The sequence below is a fragment of the Pestalotiopsis fici genome, assembly GCF_000516985.1.
Source record: "Pestalotiopsis fici W106-1 unplaced genomic scaffold PFICI_Scf_3, whole genome shotgun sequence".
NCBI classification, from domain to species: Eukaryota; Fungi; Ascomycota; class Sordariomycetes; order Amphisphaeriales; family Sporocadaceae; genus Pestalotiopsis; species Pestalotiopsis fici.
In genome coordinates this window covers 5121223-5141554 of record NW_006917093.1, presented here as the reverse complement: position 1 = coordinate 5141554, position 20332 = coordinate 5121223, and the positions used below count along the sequence as shown (strand labels likewise).

At 51.2% G+C, this 20332-nt stretch overlaps 7 protein-coding genes across 7 annotated transcripts; 2 read left to right on the top strand and 5 right to left on the bottom strand.

The window, feature by feature from the left end:
* Window positions 1-591: 591 nt before the first annotated feature.
* PFICI_05672 (uncharacterized protein) lies at window positions 592-2288 on the bottom strand (the record flags this gene model as incomplete). Its single annotated transcript, XM_007834253.1, has 3 exons — window positions 592-1385; window positions 1447-1979; window positions 2032-2288. 3 exons carry the CDS (start codon window positions 2286-2288, stop codon window positions 592-594), a joined length of 1584 nt encoding a protein of 527 aa, XP_007832444.1.
* Window positions 2289-6343: 4055 nt separating this feature from the next.
* PFICI_05671 (uncharacterized protein) lies at window positions 6344-7808 on the bottom strand (the record flags this gene model as incomplete). The annotated part of the gene is made up of 3 exons (XM_007834252.1): window positions 6344-6981; window positions 7044-7662; window positions 7737-7808. 3 exons carry the CDS (start codon window positions 7806-7808, stop codon window positions 6344-6346), a joined length of 1329 nt encoding a protein of 442 aa, XP_007832443.1.
* Window positions 7809-9261: 1453 nt separating this feature from the next.
* On the top strand, window positions 9262-11328 carry PFICI_05670 (uncharacterized protein; the record flags this gene model as incomplete). Its single annotated transcript, XM_007834251.1, has 1 exon — window positions 9262-11328. One exon carries the CDS (start codon window positions 9262-9264, stop codon window positions 11326-11328), a length of 2067 nt encoding a protein of 688 aa, XP_007832442.1.
* Window positions 11329-11972: 644 nt separating this feature from the next.
* PFICI_05669 (uncharacterized protein) lies at window positions 11973-13034 on the bottom strand (the record flags this gene model as incomplete). The annotated part of the gene is made up of 1 exon (XM_007834250.1): window positions 11973-13034. One exon carries the CDS (start codon window positions 13032-13034, stop codon window positions 11973-11975), a length of 1062 nt encoding a protein of 353 aa, XP_007832441.1.
* Window positions 13035-15767: 2733 nt separating this feature from the next.
* PFICI_05668 (uncharacterized protein) lies at window positions 15768-16790 on the top strand (the record flags this gene model as incomplete). Its single annotated transcript, XM_007834249.1, has 2 exons — window positions 15768-15960; window positions 16027-16790. The coding sequence occupies 2 exons, from the start codon at window positions 15768-15770 to the stop codon at window positions 16788-16790; spliced, it is 957 nt and encodes a 318-aa protein (XP_007832440.1).
* A 677-nt stretch (window positions 16791-17467) lies between these two features.
* Window positions 17468-18526, bottom strand: PFICI_05667 (uncharacterized protein; the record flags this gene model as incomplete). The annotated part of the gene is made up of 1 exon (XM_007834248.1): window positions 17468-18526. One exon carries the CDS (start codon window positions 18524-18526, stop codon window positions 17468-17470), a length of 1059 nt encoding a protein of 352 aa, XP_007832439.1.
* Window positions 18527-19031: 505 nt separating this feature from the next.
* PFICI_05666 (uncharacterized protein) lies at window positions 19032-19819 on the bottom strand (the record flags this gene model as incomplete). The annotated part of the gene is made up of 3 exons (XM_007834247.1): window positions 19032-19038; window positions 19173-19459; window positions 19625-19819. 3 exons carry the CDS (start codon window positions 19817-19819, stop codon window positions 19032-19034), a joined length of 489 nt encoding a protein of 162 aa, XP_007832438.1.
* Between the last annotated feature and the right edge of the window lie 513 nt (window positions 19820-20332).

Sequence of the window (20332 nt, the reverse complement as noted above, 5' to 3'; positions counted from 1 at the left end):
GTACGTGGGTCAATCAACAGTTGAATAGGCGACAAATGCGCTGTTTATATTGGTACTATTTTCGATAAACCAAAATATGGCACTCAAAAATGCCCTCGACCAGCTCAGCAAAAACTGGCGTTCCCTGTGCTCCTGGCCATGATGCTTTGACGTCGTAAATTAATAAATGATCTTCTAGTAAAGATATGCTTCCAATTCCCCCCAAAAAGTTTAACCCTTGATTGCTCCCCGCCCTTGTCGCCATGTATAAGAACCACTCAACCAATTTTCCTTTTATTTTTTGGATTCGCTGTTTTTTTTTTGGTTCATCTCGGTTCGCTTTTCGGCCTGCTTTTAGCAACCCTCGAATCTAAACCACGCCCCTCGAGTTCAGAAAATTGTCGTTTCGTCATGTACTGTTATGCCTACCCATATTTATTTTCCATTGAGCGCCGCCGACAAGAGAAAATATAACGTCGTCAAAGTGGTATCCTGCTGCCAGGTATTGAGGTATCTTTGTTTCCTCTTCTATTTTAGCCATGAGGTTTGATCTCGTGTTCCTCATAGCAATGATGATGGTCCGTCAGACCAATGTCGAATGAGATTGGGTTTTCAGTCACCTAGAGCAGCGAGCTCCCGCTCTTTGGCAGCTAGGATCTCTCTCATTCTCTCGGCTTCCTGTCGAAGCGCTGCCCTACGATCGGCCTTTTCCCGCTCGCTCTCGTTTATCGAAGGTAAGTTTGGGATCGCCGACTGCGGGATGGGGCTCGGTGCAGAATACAGTGTGCTTGCTGGTGATCTCAACAGCCTCAAAGACTCAGCAGCATCCTCCATCGGGTTCGAAATGGGACTGTGTGCTGATGCTGGAGGGTTGAGAATCGATTTGATGGACGAGAGACGTTTTGCGCTCTGTCCTATTTCGCTCTGAGGGGGTTCCGAGTCAGCTGGAGAAAAGGAACGTTTCCTCGAAGGCGACAAGAAGGATGCTGGCGACAAAGACGATTGTCGCTCGCTCAGAGCAGCAATCGACGTTAGTGGTGCGAGGCGGTTGTTGTCCGTCAATGAATCTTCCCGACCATCCATCGATTGAGGAGTGACTGCATTGTGGTAGGCTGCCAGATCCGAAGATGGCATAGGCGTCGAGGTTTGGCTGTGACGCACTGGTTCAGGCAAAAGGGTCATGGGGTGCTCGTTCCGCCGACGGAACCCAAGATTTATCGATCCATCTGCATTCGTACTGCCCCTTTCCTCCGAACTTGAGTATTGAACTGTCTGCTCGACCGATTCCATTGGTGTCCCCTCCTCCGAGCCGCCTTGCGACACGGGGATAACTCTCTTACGCCTCTTGATGATGGCCTTCTTCATAGTGACAGGTCGGTGGACTCCATGCAGTTTGTAGTACAGACCTATAAAATTAAATGATCAGAGAGAACCCTTGAAGAGCGTGGTAAATCCGGGATGACTAACCGCAAGCATTGCATATCGTGTGGCCGGTCTCATCACGGCGCCACAGAGGTGTCACGGTTGTACCGCAATTCCGACAGGCAATAACAACCGTGGTATTCTGACCATTTGCCTCTTCAGCAGCCACATCGATTGGCTGCGGCCCACTATCCACGTCCTTTTCACGGGTCGACGGGTCCTGATTCTGCAGACTATTGAGTTGTGCACTCTTGGCTACCCGATTGTTAAAGGCCGGACAGCCACTGCAGCCCACTGCACCACCTGTGCCATTGCAACGACCTCCGCCAGGACAGGATCCCGACTGAGTCTGATCGGCAGCCACGTAGGTTGCGCCATTGGTCTGGCTACAGGGCTTTGGTGATGTCTGCTCGGGCGACTTTCGCGAAGTGGACGATGCTGCTACAACTGTAGGAGGCCGCTTTAGATTCGTAGGCCGTTGCGAATTCCTTGCCTTTAGATAAAGCCCACAAGCATTGCAGATAGTGGCGCCCTGGGGAGATCGCCTCCATAACGGCGTTCTAGTAGTGCCGCAATTGCTATTTCTCAATTAGACCTGAAAGTGTCCAAGATGATTAGTCTAGGCCTTACCTGCAGACTTGACCGCTTTGGCCGGTTGAGGGAGTTGTACTGGCTTTTGCGCTGGCAGTCTTTTCGTCGTGTAGAGTGCTATATGGCACTGGCGACGGGCTGAGCGATGTAGCCATGTCCCGCCCAGAGGTCGTAAAACTTTCAGTGCCCGGACTCCGCGATCCGGCTGAAGAGGCATAGGCAGCATCGTTGGAGGAAGACGGGCCTTGCGACTCTCCCATCGATGTCACCGGGCGGGTTGGCAGTGCAGTGCGCATTGTTCCGGTCTCTGCTGTCGTCGTTATTTGTGGTTTTGATTGTATGGGAAGGTCAACGTCCATGATATCTTAGGTTAGTTGTGAAGTAAAGGACCCTGCAATCCGGATATAAGAGGGACGCAGGTGATCGATCGACAAGCGGGTGGTATGGCGTCAAATCTTAGATTAGAAAGAAAAAGACCAAGTCTCCTGAATCATGCAGTCTACGCTCGAGCGAGACCCGGCAGTTCGCGGTAACGAAAAGCGGCTCTGAAGCAACGAGACGAAAATCCAGCGGCGCTCTTGTGACCGATGGGCCCTCAGCTTTTGCAAGGCGAATGGGCAGGCAAGAGATTGGGGCGTTGACCAGAGCGCGGATGGCTCAATGGCGGTGCACCGTCCTCGTCGGTGCCGAGGACGCCAGTCGATCGTGTTGGCGATAGTCCAGTTGACTAACGAGAGTGGGTTCCAGAAACGGGATTCCGTGTTTATACGTATAATATATACGTGGCTTGCAATGTGTGTGGTTTGCGATATGTATGGTGACGAAGAAGGCAACAAACTACTCGCTGGGACAGACGACGAAATAGATGAAGTTGTGTAAATCGAAGGGGGCGAAGCAAGGTAGGATAGGCCAGGCCGCCGGGCAAGGTCGGACGTCGGATTATTGAAGTCAGATGTTCAGGTCTGTGAGTTCTCGGAGATTCCTGTTGGCGTGGTTGAAGGGACAGGGAGTAACCGTGGTCGAGGGTCGGTCAGACGAAAATGGCCGTCGCGGTGTTGGCGGAGGTAGCAGACGGATCGCCGAGATTGATTTGATTTGATTGATTTGATAGCAGCAGCAGCAACAGCAGCAGGATTGACAATGCACTGTAAGCAAGGCAGGCACGGACGGACGGATTTATTACTTTTCTGCTCTCAAAGGCTTGTGCCACCTAGGCAGGCGCATCAAATCAGGTCCAGATCGTACGGTTTAAGGTATGAGAGGAGGGAGAGGTAGAGAAAGGGAATGAAACGGTGGAAGTCAGTTTCTCAAAGTCCGCCACTGCTGCATTATCAAGCAACCGGCAAGCATGTATTTCACTACTTCAACCCCCCCAAGGGACAATGACAGATGGACAATCTGTTTTTTTGCCAAGTGTGGTTTCGCAGTCAACGTCAGAACGTGACAAGACAAGCAAGCTCCTGGAAGACCAATGGCTGCATAGAGTTTTATGAAATCAAAACCACACACACCCGCGATGCCGGAGGGGGAGAAGGGAAAGTATCTACAACCACTTGACTTTGGGGTTTTCCTCTGATCTCACTGCTTGATCCAAGTGGGTTGCCGATCGGGGTAAGGGGGGACAAAGTGAACAACAGATGCATTTCCCAAGACAAAGCCCCAGGACTAGACACGATATATAAGCAACCACAGACTGATTACCAAACAAGCACAAGAAATTTTTCTTCTCTTCGTTCTCTCTTCTTTGTGATTCTGCAACTCTTTTCTATTTTCCGCAGGCGAGCGAGCGAGACAAGACAGACAGAGAGAGCGTGATCCCAGATTACCCAGATTCCCGTTAGATGGGAACATCATCCCTGTTCTGTCGTTGTTCTCCCTTTCGGTCACCCAAGGCATCCACCGGGAGGCCAAAGGTGACCAATCAGAAAAGAGTCATTTCGAAGCATTTTCGCTTCCAGGGCCGCTAGAGAGCGGTGGAGGGGGCCACCTTGGGTCGCTTTTTAGCCCGCTTGGAGAGACTGACAGGCATAAGGGATGCAGGATAATGAGCGAACGTTCAACGAACAAAGAACTAAAGCCAGACAGGCAGGGCGGGTCCCCGGATCAAGGTTCATGGCACTTTCCACGATGGCCAAGGGTACCTGGGCCATAAGGAGCAGTAGTAGTGTAGTGTATTCCGAATGCACAGTAGTGTTGAAAAGCCTCTGCCCCTCGCTTTCGGCGCTTCGGCCGGAGAAGAATCCAGAGAGGGCCGCCCACCTGCCTGCGGAAAAAGAAGCAAGATAGAGAGAGAGAGAGAGGGAGAGACAGGCTGGCTGACTGGCTGGCTGGACGGGTCGACGCCCTGAAACTTTTGCGGAGCATTCGCTCACGATCTATCCGGCAATATTACGTGATCCCCTCCAATCGCTGACTGTGCGGCGATGCGCCCCCTCCAACCCAATATAATGTACGAAATGCACCACAAACAGATATCCAGCAGGCCCTCCCCTTGCCAATTAGGATTCCGCCCATCTTGTTATTTGTTGGGCCGTGAGGAGTTCAGGGTCTTGGGGGAGGAGCTGAGCTCTCGCGTGATTGCCGGCAATGTTGCACCCTGGTAACACACACTGGATAAGATGGATAGAGATATCTTGGTCCACATGCATACCGTGGATGTACGGATCTGGCTTCCGGAGGAGGGGGCGCGGGCGGTGCGTCGCAACACCATTGGGGGGGAACAGCCGTTCTGGCATCCAAGCAATAATGTCAAATATGATCTGTTTACCGGCGATCCTGTCGCGGCAACCATATCTGATTCGCAGTGCCCGTTTCCTGCGGGGCGACAGGTGTTATGATTATCGCCGAGTTCTCTCGTACGACATGGGTGGTTGAGAAGACGAGGAGGAAGTCGTTGGTGTCGTGACACCATGGAATTTCCTCAGGCGACAGCGGCATTGATAACACACACACGTATAATACACGACTATATACGCAACACCAAATGCTCGTGTGCACTCCCCCCAATGTAGCAGTAGGGCTGGGTCGGTGTGAGATCCCATCAGTCGCATCCGAGCGAGAGGGTTGTAATCTCCAACCCGTGTTACACGACACCCTTTTCTCTCGCGTAAATGTACCGGACCACTCAATTTCCATATTGTAGTAGCATTCATGGCAACGCGGCGCAAGATGGGCGACGCTATTGGGAGATGGTGTGGTAGGCGCCAAGCTTTTTTATCAGTGCCATCAGCTGCAGGTCCCTTGGGGTCGGTCGAGATAAGATTGATCCGTGTCGGTTGTAATCAAAACTGGGGCTTCGCTTCTGGAAGCCCATCAGCCAATTTTGGGCCTGCCCAATAATGACCCGCGTTTGAGCTGACGACGGTCGGCCGAGACTCGAGAGTCACCATGGAACTGAGGAGACGAGGAGACAAGAGGACAAGGGGGGGAAAAGCAACCCGACAGATCAAACTCGGTGGTACTTTTGCTCAAATGCCCGTATGATTGATTGAATGTACAAGTCGATTTTAATTCGAATCATTGCAAAACGCATCTCCTCTTTACAATAGGTACGTATATGCAAAGGTCATGATGGCCGGTAGCTACCCCGGAGCCATCGGCCCGCTGACGTACATGCTGAACCGAACCATTAGACGTACTCAACTGACTCGTGTAATCCGGAGAATTTTTCTTAGAATGAACTCTCTTATTCATCAATGTGAGAACCGACCGCAACACCCACTTTTATTTTTTTATTTCATTTTTTCTCACTTGGTCTCGGCCCTAATTTCTGCAACCCAGCCGAGGCAGACGGAGCTCCACAAACTCCGAGGATAGGCCTCGGTGGGTGCCGCTTTCCCGCGGCCGAGACCGGTCCTGCCAACTCCATGTTTTTGGGTCTCGGCCAACCGTGATGATATAATGTGTCTTGGTTCGGGCAACGATCAGCAATGCGGCACGGCTATCAATGCAAAGTACGCGCCTAGCGCCTAGCGGATATATCAATTTCTTTTGTGCAAGTGACGTATCGAGGAGGACAATACTTGAGCAAGACATCATCATCATCACCACCAACTTATCTTTCACGGTTTATACACGTTTTGAGGATTTCGTAGTAAGCATCGCATGTTCTCTTTTCGAGCAATAAATATACCCTTCCGTTCTCTTCAAGAATACCTTGGCGTCGTCTCCTTCTTCAGAAAATACAGCATATGCGAGCAACTACAAATGCAAATGAAACAAAGGCACCAACTAATGTAATGTGCCGCAAACCATTAAGATCTCTGTGGCGCATGCGGCATTCCCTAAACACTTGAAGCCCCTATTTCATCCATCAGCTTTCAATATCGCTCTTTCCATTGATATGAGCCTCTCAAGCATCCGGGTCACTCTCTTCTGATTCTGATTCCGGTTCTAATCCCATCTGTCCTACCAACGCCATAACCTTGTCACGGGCAAAACAGACGATAACCATGATCATCAAGGCGAACCACTGGCGTTGGTTATTCGTGTCCATATCCAGGTTCATCTGGAAAAATGGCTCGGCGTTCTCATCTGAAGCATCCAAGTGAACGACAATAACGTTGTGCTCCATTATGGCGAAGCCGTAGACGACCGGGGCCTTTGGGTAGTTCTCCAGGATTGTAGGATTGCCTTTGGCCGCGGCGTTCCTCTCATCTTCCATGACCTCTCGCCATCGGGCTCCCATTTCATGCATATTTTCGCGAATTTCCGCGACTGCAGCCGTCTGATTACGTAGATTGGTAACAGCAAATGCCGTGACAGTCTGGGGGACTGGAAATTGTGGAAGTTTTCCGTCTTCCCAGGCCCAATGGCTGGCCTTTTCGAGAGCTGGCTTCAGAGCTTTGACATATCTGGCTCGAAACCTCCGTTCATCATCAGCCTTGTCGACATGGTCCTTCCCCGCGTCTTGCTGCTCCTCAATATACTCGTTACGTATGTCTCGGATTCTGGACTGGACCTTAACCAGATTCATGAAAATCTTGGACCCTAGAGAACGCATGAGATCATCGGAAAAGAGTTCTGGAGTCATGACAAAATCCTGTACATACCGTGAAAGTCTTGACCATCTGTGTGCTCGTAGATTCGTGGCCAATTACTTGCCTCTCTGGTCTTTCTGTAGAATAGACCATTCGGAATTGGGAAGCCTCTGAAATGGCCAGCCCAGGTATCTGGCAGCAGAGCAATGTTTCCTGGGTTGCTGGAGATTATATGCAACTGTCTTGTCTCCTCGCGCAAATCGAGAGCGCTGGCATTTGGGGTCTTTATGCCACTGGTTGAATGCTTCTTTTTGCCTTTTTTGCTACCCTTTTTGCTACCTTTTTTGCTGTCCTTTTCATCCGAGGAACTATCATCGGATTCCGAGCTATCAAATTGTCGAGTCCTCTTGGTTTCACTTCCACTGACGCTGCTGCTGCGGGCACGTTTTTTATTGCCTTTGGAGGTGCTAGCACGCTTTTTCTTCGATGGGCTTTTCTTGCCCTTGGGAGTCCTGGGTGGGAATCGAGTTGGACGAGGAGGAGCGGTGTCCCCTTCGGCGAGTACATCGCCAAGACCCTCATCGTCGCTGTCATCTTCCGATTCCTCTACGGCAGAAGCACGAGATTTAGGACGCGTTGGCCCAATGGGGTTCCGAGGTGGTATGGGAGGCGCAGTTTGATGCTCCGGTTTCTTTTATTGGGTTCGTCCACTTAGTCTCCGGAGCCTTTTCGCATCATGGGGCGCAATTCGAGGTGTCAACTCACAGTAAATATCTCTTCGTCGGAACCCACATCCCTCAGATCAAGAGGTTCGTCGATTGGCGCAAGCATTGACATGTTGGCGAGGAAAGGCGTTGTTCCCTAACGTCTTGATATTTAGTTTGTAGGCGAACGACAAGAGAAAAGAGGTGGAGTGCACGATTCGAGGCTCTGTGAGGTCAAAGTCACACCACAACAAAAATTGGCAGGCGGTGATGAAAACACGATTGCTGGGCCAGTCGCCAAATGCAGGTTGGTTGGCGCTGAATTGCGTTGAAAGGAGATGAGATGAGGAAGTTTTGATGTTGGGGAGGATGCAAGGTGTAGAGTTGTTATGCCACGCTGCGTCTTTGACAAGGACGAACAATGGAGATTGGTGATTTGCCGGAAAAGAACATCTACAGGTCAATCCTGGGCCTAGGGAGGTAGGTAGGAGTCGACCGGCTGCCTCGATTATTCGGATTGTCGGTCAGTTGGTCGATTCAACTGGCAGTTGGGTACCTGGAAACAGGCCTAGGCAAGCACTTACCTCGTTACTATTCTTCGAGTCCGGATGCGGACGCGCAAATCTGATTTGCATTGTTGCCAACAAAACTCGTCATTGTTCTTTTGAAACACTGCATTTTACGAATCTATTATGGCATGTACCGCGAGTGTCTGCTAATTGAAGATATTGGTTATCATTATTGATAGTAGTGATTGGGTCTATCGGGATGGCAGGTTTGACTTACCGCCCATGCAGCGACTGCCATTGACTTGATGAGAACATGTATGGCTCAATCTTGTATTACCTGCATTAAATGTTGTCTCCTGCACAATGTACAGTGTCTGGCGTGCAGCATATCTTTTCGTGCAAGAATCATGCAACATGATACAACTAATCATGAGCATATAAAATCAAAAGAAAAATGTAATTAGACTCAATATCGACCAACATTGGTTCAATGTTTGTAGGTCATTTACAGCTTTGTCAGTTTACAAAAGGCACACATATGGGGGGGTTGATGTGGTGAAGGTAGAGTTATCTGATGGAAGTATGGAATAACAGGGATTACACAGACCCATTTTTATTCGCTGCAGACCTCAACTAGCGCTCCCGCTCAATGCTGCAGTGCTATGTACGTACCTTTCAGCTTAGCTCTTTTCAGTGGGACATCTTTGGAAATTTCCGTTTCAATTGATCGAAAGCGCGACGCGCCCAGCTAAAGAGTTTCGACCTACCCACCCACCAGCTGCATCCCTAGAGGTTCCTTGCACTTGATTTACGCAAAACTCTGGGACACGACACTGTTCATTCTTGCGCCTCTTCGCTCCTTGCAATCGCCCCTCTTCCACTTCTGAGGGACATTTGCATCTCGTTTCTGCCTCCCAGAAGGCGACGCCTTGGAACCTGTGTTCACCGTGTTGGTGGCCCTTTTACAAGCTTCATAGCAAGGATCCCGATTTCGTCGAGCTACGTCACAACCCCCAGGCATCGACACCAGATTGATACGAGTAATGCGCCATCACTCGTAACCACCAATCGAGAGCCATGGCGACCGATTACAGCAAATTGAAGGTGACTGAGCTCAAGGCGGAGCTGAAACGACTCGGGCTGCCTCAGAATGGCCTCAAGGCTGAGCTGGTCGCCCGCTTGGAGGAGGCCACTCTAGAAGCCACTGAGGCGACTGACCAGGAGGCGGATGCGCTACCTATTGCCGAAAACGATGAAGTCAATGAACAAGTCCCCGAGGAGAATGAAAACATCATGTCCGAGGCCGCCGAGCTACCTGCGCCGCTGTCCGACACAGACCCTGACCAAGCCGAACAAAATGTGCAGCAAGCACCGTCTACCCAAGATGCAGCTCATCCCCGCCAGGAGCAGCAAGTTTCAAATGATGCCGAAGGTCAATCCGATGTGCCTCAAGAGGATATTCCATCCCAAACAGCACAAGATGAACAAGTTGCCAAGCCCATTGGCGAGGAACCCCCGCAAGAGGTCCCAATGACAGGCGTGCAGGACTCATTCCAGGACAACATGTCCTCGAAAGACACAGCGGCACCGGAGCCTGAGTCTGCATTGATCGCAGAAGCTGCGCAGCCTATCGTGGTAACAGACTTTGCCACTTCAGAGCCTCAGCCGCAGGTCTCCATCCTAGCTTCGTCTTCGAGTGCCACCCCAATGCGACCAGCAGATATACTTCAAGACTCTCAGAAAAGGAAGCGACGTTCTGCCAGTCCGCCCCCGAGCCCCGACGGTACCAATACAAAACGAGCACGACTGGATAGCGAGCAGCCTAGGCTGGCCGCAGAGCAATCTGAAACAGAAAACAAAGAAGTTGTGCAAACCGAGCCTGGCGTGCAGACAGACACGCATATGGAGGATGCACAATCAGGCGTCCCCGCAGACCAAGAGGACAACACACAGGATGCCAATGGACCAGAGCCCCCGGACGCCCACAAACACATGGGTGGAGATTCGGAAAGGGCAGGTTCTGCAATGGTTGATGATGTCAAAGAAGTCTCGCAACTGGAGAATAGCACAGCCATGGGTGGCTCTCTTATTGACTCCCGCCCGGCAGAGGAGCCTGAGCACGATGTGGAACCCTCCATTCACCCTGCCACGACTGCCTTGTACATAAAGAATTTTATGAGACCTCTGCGTCCACAGGCTGTAAAGGACCATCTTCTAGACCTTGCCACACCGATGGGTGTCGAGATTGATGATCAGACAATCCCAGAGTTTTACCTGGACAACATTCGGACTCATTCTTTTGTGCTTTTTAATTCCGTTGCTGCTGCCAAGCGCGTAAGAAACGCATTGCACGACCGTGTCTGGCCAGACGAGACCAACCGCAAGCCTCTCTGGATCGATTACGTACCTGCAGAGCGCTACCACGATTGGGTCCAGATGGAGCTGTCCGCTGGTGGTGGTCGTGGCTCCGGTAATAGATACGAGGTTGTCTACGAGCATGATCGCGATGGCAACGTTACTGCCAATCTCGAGCAAAGCGATGCAGCACCGCCGGCATCCAAGCCTCCCCCTCCCGGAGAGCGGAAGCAGTCAATTCCAACAGGTCCTTCCCGCGGCCTGACGGGCATCGAAGGTGCACCAACTGGCCCCAGAGGTTTCCAAGGAGGTAGCCGACCACAAAGCTATGGATCAAGAATGGATAGAGGTGGCGGCGAATACAAATCAACATCGACACGCCCTTCGGTAGCCTTTCAGCCTGTTCCCGAAGACCTCGCCCAGCGACGTCTTGACGCCATCAGACAAGCCAAGTCGCGAGACTATGATCCTCGCACCGATCGAAATAAGGAATACCGACGCTACTTCTTCGAGACTGGCCATCAGCTCGTTGATCGTGGCCCGGAGATATTCCTGGGCATTCGACCGCCCCACCGTGAGCGCGAGCGTCGGCAAGAACAGGAGCGCGATGAACGCCGTCGTGGAGGCCGAAACCGCAGAAATGGAAGACGTGGAGGCAATGGCGGTATGCCCATGCATCACGGTGTACCTAAGGGTGGTGACCGTTATCGTGGAGCAGCAGCAGATCGCGAAGAGCGAGGCAGTCGAGGCCTAGATCGCTATCGAGGCGAAAGCTACCATCGCCATTAAATGGAGGCGTGGCTAAAAGGACAATCGCTCGACACCAAATCAAGTTTGTCCGTGGAAATGGTCTTTTTGAAGGATGAAATTTTACGTCAAGGACGTCAAGACACCCTCGAAAGGCTGGGATACTTGTTGTCCAACCCAATGCCGCAGAGGTGGAAGGTACGAGGATCAGAACATACGGAGGGGACAACACCAAGTCATTCAAACAGAGCCCATCTTGTTCAGCTTCTAAATCATACTGCTTGTGAGCTTTGGAAAATGGAGTTCGGTAGAGGTGGAGGTTACGAGATGATACCCAGACAAGATGCTGTCTCACCAGCGAGGCTGGGTGTAAAAATTGTGAAAATGTACAAAACAAAACCAAATCAAATCATTGCAGCAAAACTGCGTATTCATAGTTTTCGGTACTTGAAGTGAACTCACAAATGATTGACCAAGGCAGTTGCCCACCACAGGCACAGGCATCGAGCGCGTTCATGTTTGCTTCCAGGAACAAGAGGCGCCAGGCGTTTAGAATGCGTCCAGATACTAGGTGTTCATGGAAGAGAGTTTTCATCATTACCAAATACATTTACTTTTCTATGTCTGATTATAAAGATACATTCCAAGTTGCCTGAATTTCAACAAGAATACATAACCATTTCTAATCATCGCTTTCTCGATATCGATATTGGACGAGAAAAGCGGCGCCCATTAGTCGTGGCAGAAGTGTAAGGAACTTTTTCGTTGGCCGCCGAGCCATTCACGGTGGGCTGTCTCAGCTGCATTTTTCGTCGGCCCTTTTCCATCATCTTTGATCCCTTTTCCATGCCTCCAAGACGTTCAATGATGCGAAGGAGACTGATAGTAAAGTTCGCTACCCAAAACACCAGACCGGTCAGGATGCAAGCTGCCAGAGCTCTGACGAGGGATAAATTCAACTCGTCGCTCGATGTCTCCAATGCCTGAAACGCCAAAGATGCACTGGCTGCCTTGAGTATAATAAAGAACAGGTCTAAAAGTGTGAGTGAGACCTTTATTATAGGACGCCGTAGGCCCAGCGGCGCACCGAATATATCGTCAAATGTCATGTAAAAGACGTAGGGGATCGAGAGCGAGTCGACCGACATGGCAAGAATTACCTGGCCCTTCTGAGCCAGTTCCCACTGGTTTGTAGCGGTATACCACCAGTGTGTCCGGTACAGTGTCGTGGCAATGGCCAAGGAAGATATGGTGCTACCCAGCACAAGTAGTCGAAATATGAGTTGTGGTAGAGGGTTTACAAAGAACCAATTGTGGCGCCTGGACACCACATTCGAGAGCTGCTGCTCCAAGTAAATCGGCGAGCCTTGAGGCTGCGCTTCCAGCTCTTCAAAGCTGATGGTATGGTGGTTCTCGGGCGCATAGTGCGGTGCCGTCTGTAATAAATGGCGCCATTTCTTGTACGGGTCCTCGCCGTACGGCCGAAAGCTGACGGCCTTGGGAATGACGGGCGAAGCGCTGCGCAGGTAGTCCAGCTCACGGCCGGGACGATTGCTCTTCTTAAGGAGCCAGGCGGGGCGTCGATGTCGCTTGATGAGTCTCTCGTCGACCCAAGACTCGAAGGCTCCGTGTGAGGAGACACGGCGAACCATGCCCTGCCGAGGCGGCTCCTCGGGGATGTCCTCCCACGTGACAAAATCATCGTCTTCGTCAAGCCTCGCGAAAGGCGGGACGACACGGACGGTCATGGCTGGACCAGAATTAATATGAAAAGTCTTTTCTCTAGCTGGTAGAAATAAACGAATGCGTGGGTGTTGTTGTTGCTGCTGCTGCTGTTTGTAGCAGTCATCTCATTTTGTGCGACCCCCACTGATTGGTCTCCTGTCGCAATTTGAACGTAGATGTGAAGCGAATCGTCTTTGGCGCAAAGCAGCGACAGGGACAAAGTTGGAAAGGAACTGGGTGTCTCGGCAGGAGATCAAGGTTTCTTTTGTCGTTTATTGAAGCGCCGGTGGTCCTGAATGAATGCTGATGGAGCTTTGGTCCCTCCCTCGCTCAATCCCTCTCTTGTCGTAAATGGGCGCGTACCTGCCAAGCTCGCCGCAGTCAAGAAGTGGACTCTGGGCCTCTGGAGCTCACCAGTCGGGGTTCTAGGTGGCTGGAGGGTGTTGAGCTGAGCAACGCTGAGCAGAGCAGAGCAGCTCACCTTGAAGTCGGGGCTGAGTGTGCTCCGGCCATTAGTACGCACAATCTAATCTGATGATTTGTAGGTCGAGCAAAGGAAAAATTTAAGGTTCTCAATCGCTTGCGTCACAGAAATTCAGCCAGCGAGCAACCAACTTGCCAACCAACCTACCAGCCGGTCGTGCACGCGCGGGAACCAAAAGCTCTGTCTGTGCTGACGCTGGATGGACAAACGACACCACCATTGGAGTGGGCAGGGCAATCCACTTTTAATTGTTACTGATGGTCCCACATGTCGGTGGTTGGCCCATGTACGTCGTCTAACCTAACCAAGGTCCAGTCGCTAGGCTAGGCTAGGCTGTCTGTCTGCTGCCCGGTGCCTGTTTTTTTGTTTGTCCCGCTCGGAAAGAGGAAAGGGTGATGATCAAAAGCAAGGATCTAAGCGTTCGCTAGGCTCAAATGTTACCCCGGAGACTTTGGACCGCCCACTAAATAAGAGGTACGTGCAGCGGGTTTATTTTTCGTGGTTGTGATCATATTCCGTCGGAGGCCTTGGGCGAGCACTTTCCTATATGCAATTCAAATTTATTGTCTGAGTAATATGTAAAAGTGCTCTGGAGTCATATGTATGCTCATCTTATCAATTACTTCTCGGTGCGATATTCAGAGTTATGAGTATTAAAAGTGTGTTGAATCCTTTGGCGAACTAGCCTGTCATATTCTCATGTAGTTGCGTGACGAGCCTTGAGCTCACGCTTCGCAACTGGAACCAAATATGTGGGTTACATACTTAGCTTCCAAGGTTGGCACATGGGGCTGTTCCGTTAATGTGTAAGTACTTGGACCCATCAGCACATTGATAGTGATGCGCGCCCAAGTAATAAGTGAAGCATGTCAGAAAAGAAGACTTGCGAGCTGATTTTTTGGGATAGCCTCGTTGGCCATGAATGTAAGTTCCACGGCAGTCTGGCAAATACCTCCAAGTGATGGGTGTTACATGATCTATCATCTACTACTCATGTATCGAGCCATTCAGTAACTTGACCATTGCCTTGTCCGCCCCAAAATGGTGAGGCATCAGCAATGTACTATCGTGTTATACTAACAGACTAGTGACTACTGCCAATGGTTTCAGCCTCTGGATGATCGGAAAATAAATGGCTAAATGATGGGGATTGGCAATGCCCAAAGGAGATCCATGCACTGCGTGTTTGTGGCCGCTCTGAATGTGTCATTCTTATCAGGTTAGTATCGAGAAATCAACATTTTTGCTGGGAAGCCGCTTCGACGTGACAGAATAGTACATGGAGGAAGCCAGGCAAGTACACCACTACACAGTACATGGAGGCTAGACTGGGGGACCCATCGACGAATATGGGGTAACCAAAAGAGAAATGAAAGATGGAATGATCTCACTCAAACACTGCCCACCTGCCCACCAGCATAATCCCATGTGCTTACACAACCTACATGCTGTAAAAGGTGTCGAGGTAAGGAGGTAGGTAGGTATCGACAAGTCCTACCATTATATCCACAGTCGACAAATGGTTCTCTTTCTGCTCTTTTTCTGTGTGGTAACCATTAAGCGATTTGCACCACATGAGTTGCCGCCGTCATCCATGTAGAAAAGTCATGTCAGCCGTTATAAAGTCGCCCAGCAGCCAGCCGGTTGTTGGGTCTTGTGACTAGTTGGTGAATCCCTGATAACTGACCCATGGACTGGCGAAATACTTGCCCGTCTTCCCTTTCCTGTTGCCAGCTTGAGCCTGCATATCCCATGCGCATCTGACAGATCTCAGATCGCGATTGCTCTATTGGCCCCACGCCGATTCCTACACTACCATTGACACTACCAGTACGCTCGCCCACCCGCCAGCCGCGCCTAGTACGTAGTAGCAAGAGCATCATCACAGCCAGCCGTCTTTTTTTTTTTCTTACTTCCGACCAGGGAAATAATAATCAAATAAAATACAATTAAAAAAATAAAGTCCAGAGGATCCGACCGCCATGACGGTTGCCGCTCATTGAACTTCTGCTTCCTTTGCCGAATATTATTTTTCTTCCCTTTGCCAACTTCCCTGGCGCCTCTCCTTTCTAGTTGAGTTGTTCTTTGCTCTGCGCGTTTGTCGCCGCCGCCGCCACCGCCGCCGCCTTCTTCTTCGCCTTCTTTCGCTGCCTCGTTCTCGGTTCGTGCTATCTATCTATCTCTGTGGTCCACAACGTCATTTCCACTTGGTCATCTACACGGGCCTCCGACTCCGCTCGACAGCCACATCCTCGGTCCACATCTCGAGATCATGTCTTCCCTCGAAGCCAAGATCGTCGTCCTTGGTTCGCAGGGCGTCGGTAAAACCTCATTGCTCATGCGCTATTGCAAAGGCGCTTTCAACCCCTCGCAAACAACGTCGACAGTCGGCGCCAGTTTCATGACAAAGCGCGTGGTGGATAGTGATACAGATACCGTTGTGCGACTGCAGATATGGGATACTGGTGCGTGAACCTTGTTTCTAATCCAAGCATTTCTCTTCTTGATTCTAACTCAAACTTTATTTATAGCTGGCCAGGAACGGTTCCGCTCCATATCGCGACTCTACTATCGCGGCGCCAATGCATGCATCCTCTGCTATAGCATCACGGATGCGCAGTCATTCGCAGAGATGGGCGTATGGCTCACCGAGCTAAGGCGCAACCTGCCATCCGACATCATCTTGCACGTTGTAGGCACAAAGGCTGACATCGTCGCCCGCGATCCGACCCGCCGCGAGGTCCCCTTCGAGCGCTGCATAGCATACGTAGCCGAGAATCTGGCTCCGGGCCAGGGCAATACCCCGCCCCCGACCGCGACTCCAGGTGGCATGATGACACCCGCTTTGCAGAGCGAGATGGGCAGCGGTGGCTTTATGAACAGTGTGGGTGGCATCCTAGGCGAGCCGCGCAGCCCGAGTAGTAAACGGAGCTCCGGGTTCTGGGGCCAAGAGGTGGGCTGGGACGCATGCCACGAGATTAGTGCCGAGAGCGGAGAAGGTGTCGAGGAGGTCTTCCGGGTCGTTACGAGGAAGCTGGTTGAACAGAACCGCAAGATGGAGCAGGCATTGCTGGCTGCCGTGGCATCACCCGGCACACCTTTCGACCGCAGCCTTGACACGGGCTACTTTGACGGCGTCAACCCGAGGGGAAGCTTTAGAGTCGGCCGCGACAGGAGAAGCTGGCTCTTCTCCCCGGGGTTTTCGCCCGCTATTACTGTCGAGAACCCAGCACACAATGGAACCGAGCAGAGCGTACAACAAGTCCAGAGAAAGAACAGTAGCAAATGCTGCTAATACCGTATTCGACTACAGACATTATCGGTTCCATACCAGCCAAGTGGTAGCAGGCCCACTGGTCAAAAGGCGAACGAGCCTGGAGCAGGCATCCCTTCGACCCCTCGAAATTTTACATCATGAGCGTATTCATCTTAAAGGACGTCTTCCTGCTGGAATGGGAAGGTACCCATTCTTGATACATTTGCCAAAATGCGCAAGATCAGGCACAGCGAGGACAGGCAATTACGGCGTTCATGACGATAAGGTTGTTTTTCTTTAATTTCAGTTTCGTTTGTGCTATTTTTCTTTCTCTTTGGTGGCACGACAAGGGCGTTTTTGGCATACCTCACCTACAGGCGTTTGCATCAAGGTTATAGCATATTTTGAGATCATTGGCATTCATATCGCATGTCGCTTGCTGTCGTTGACGGGCCATGTTTTCATTTTTGGCGATGCATAAATCTCATCCTCTCGCGAGATCTGCAAGGATTTGGGGGGTATTCTAGTTAGAATATTGAATCCTTTCATTAGACTTGGTACTTGTGCCGTGTCAGCATTGTGCAGATCATTGATTGAGACGTTTTGTTAACAAAAAGATATTCAAGATTTTCTGCCAACCCAGGTTGAATCAAGTGGCACCGTGAACCCCGGCTTGCCAATCATCTTTGCCGAGGTCGATTCATGGTCAGATGATTTTATCTCAATGCCTTCTCCTTTTCCTGAGGCCCACCTTGGACGTCGTCAGCAGCCACGAGTTCGGATTTTTCCGAGCCTGCCACCACTCCCTTTGGAGCATTGCCTTGAGTTCCCAGTCTGATAAACGGGGCAAACAGGACGCTCGCCCCTGCGAGAGCCACACATGCCTGAAAGGTTCTGGTGTATTTGAGCATCGGGTCGGCCATGCCCGCAGGGGTGAGTTCGACGGAACTGAACACGGCAGTTGTGATGCCCATGACGGCCGTGCTGGACAGTCTGATGACAACGTTGAAGATACCGCCGGCGAGGGATTGCTGGTGAGGTGGAAGACTGCTCATGACGTACATGTTTGCCACATTAAAGTTGAAATCGGCACCCGCAACATTGAGAATGAGCGCAGGGAAGATAAAGGCAAAATAGTTGCTGTCCTGACGCATAAACGACAGCAGCAAGCTTGCGGCCAAGAAGCAGAGCGAGCCGCCAATCATGATCAAGGTGTTGTTGACCTTGTGTAGAATATGCCCGGCGATGACATTCCAGATGAGACCCGCGACGGCCATGGGCAGCAGGTGCACGGCGACAATAATGGTCGGCAGCTGCTGGACGCTCTGCATGTAGTAGGCTACCCAGAAGCCAGACGCCGTAAAAGCCATCATGCCCAACAAAATGGTCACAATGACGAGGCTAAAGTTGCGGTCCCGCCAAATCTCGGGCGGCATCAGCGGCGTCGGGTAGGCCCGCTCCCAAAAGACAAAGACGACGAGGAGGACGACGCCGACGACGAGCAGCGCCACCACGTGCGCCCGAGACCAGCCGTCGTCGGGCCCCAGGGTGAGCCCGGCCGTGAACATGCCGGTACCAAAGATGGTGAGGACGGTGCCGACATAGTCGAAGCGCCGCAGGGCCCCGAGACGCTCCCTGAGCGGCGCGCGGTCAAAGTTTTCTACATTGGGGACGGCCCAGACGGCATGGGCGGTGAAGAGGGCCCAGAGTATGCATAGAAAGATGTAGGCGGCTCGCCAGGTCGAGACGGACGACGCAATGCCGCACACAATCATGCCAAAGACGAAACCAAGCGGGTTGCCGGCGCTAAAGGCTGAGAAGGCGAGATTTTTTCTTTTCGATGGTGCTGCCTGTGAACCATGACGATGAAATCAGTACCTTGTTCTCTTGTGCAGAAATCTCGGTTTCATATATTCTCTCAAACAGGGCTGATTGAGGAGACTCGATTCCGGTACACGATGCCGAAAGCAAGCAGGTCCCGGGTCATTTAAAGTCACTTACTGTACGTCAAATTAGTACTGGATCATGGAAAATATCCATGAAGTGAAGGGGGAAAATATAATGATCTTACCATAAGCCGCTCCAAGAATTCCAATGGCTGGAGGTACAACCATGGCTGATGGAAGCCCCTAAGTAAAAGTCGACATGTTAGAATTTCTATATCCTTATGCAAAACGACAGAAATAGAAAGGTTCCGTGAGAGGCGCTTATATTCAAGTGGAGAGTTCGGCCCAAAGTAAAAGTACAGGTACTTATTGAAATGAAATCAGCCGTCTGAGTTTACTCACTAGAACGCCGCACCTAATCAATAAAGACCATGTTAGCTTCTTCATCTCTGATTTCCATCGTAGTATGGAAGAATATTGGGATTGCCCTGCGGTATACAGGTCCGTGTCACGGTTTTTCTCTTTAGCATCTTACAATATGACCATCCAAAAAGGATTCTGGGCAAAGGCCAACAACAAAACAAACGCGCTAAACGAGCCCATGCCAATGACAAACATGGCCTTGCGGCCGAGGAGATCGGCGAGCTGGCCCAGGGCGAGCTGAAAGGCGCCGGCGACGAGCGACGTCGAGGCCGTGATCCAAGAAATCTCCCCCTGGGTCATGCCCAGGTCGCGCCCGATGCTGGCCGTCACGATCATGCCCACGCCCGTGAGGAACGACGTCGTGGCCGTGGCCACGGTGGCCTGGAAGACAAAGGATACCTTGAGAAGTGGCGCCGTCGAGTCAGTTTTTTCTCTTGTTGTGCTTGACCCATAAAGTGTATTATGCGTTGTGGGGAGACAGGTTCATATCCGCAAAGGGAAACACAAAAGGGCGAGTATGGAACTTGCTTCTTTTCCCTTCTTCATGAAATTATACACACGTACCTCTTGGAATGTATTCTTGAAACATGCCGGGCGCTCACCAAAGGATGTCTTGATACGCTGCAGCGGACTGCCCTGCTGCTCAACGTCCTCGCGCACCTCGATGCCGCCGCCGCCTGTCGGAGATGCTGCCGAACCGGAGAGTCGTGTTGTGTGCTCCGCTGGCGCGGCCTGCTCCTGACCCTTCACGTCCGCCATCTTTTTTTTTTTAACGCCGTTCTTTCCCAAAAGATGCACCCCTGCTCAGTCAGTGCTGGGGAAAAAAAAATGAGTTCCCGACAGAGGCGATGGACTGAAGCTACAATTGTTTCATTGAAAAAAAGGTCAAGATAGATTCAAGAGTGTGAGAAAAGTTGAATGGGCGGTTGATTACCTATCGTCCACTCGGAAGAGCCCAGCAAACTTACCCTGAATGTAGGTAGGATTAACCGAAACCCGATCATCGGGGGAAAGAAAATAGATACCGTATGGTAGTGAGAGTGGGACCGCCACGGGGGAAGTGGCTTGCGCAATCCTTCTCCATCCCGGATGCGGAATCACCTATTTTCGGATAGTCGAGCCGACTAGCAGACCGGATGTCGCCCAAGAGAAATGGAAGAAGAGACGGAAAATTTAAAGAGAAAGAAAGAAACAACATGGTCAGATTCAGCATATCAAATGGGAGAGGCATACCTAGCCAATGATCCATCTCCAAGTGTCTAGGCAAAGTCT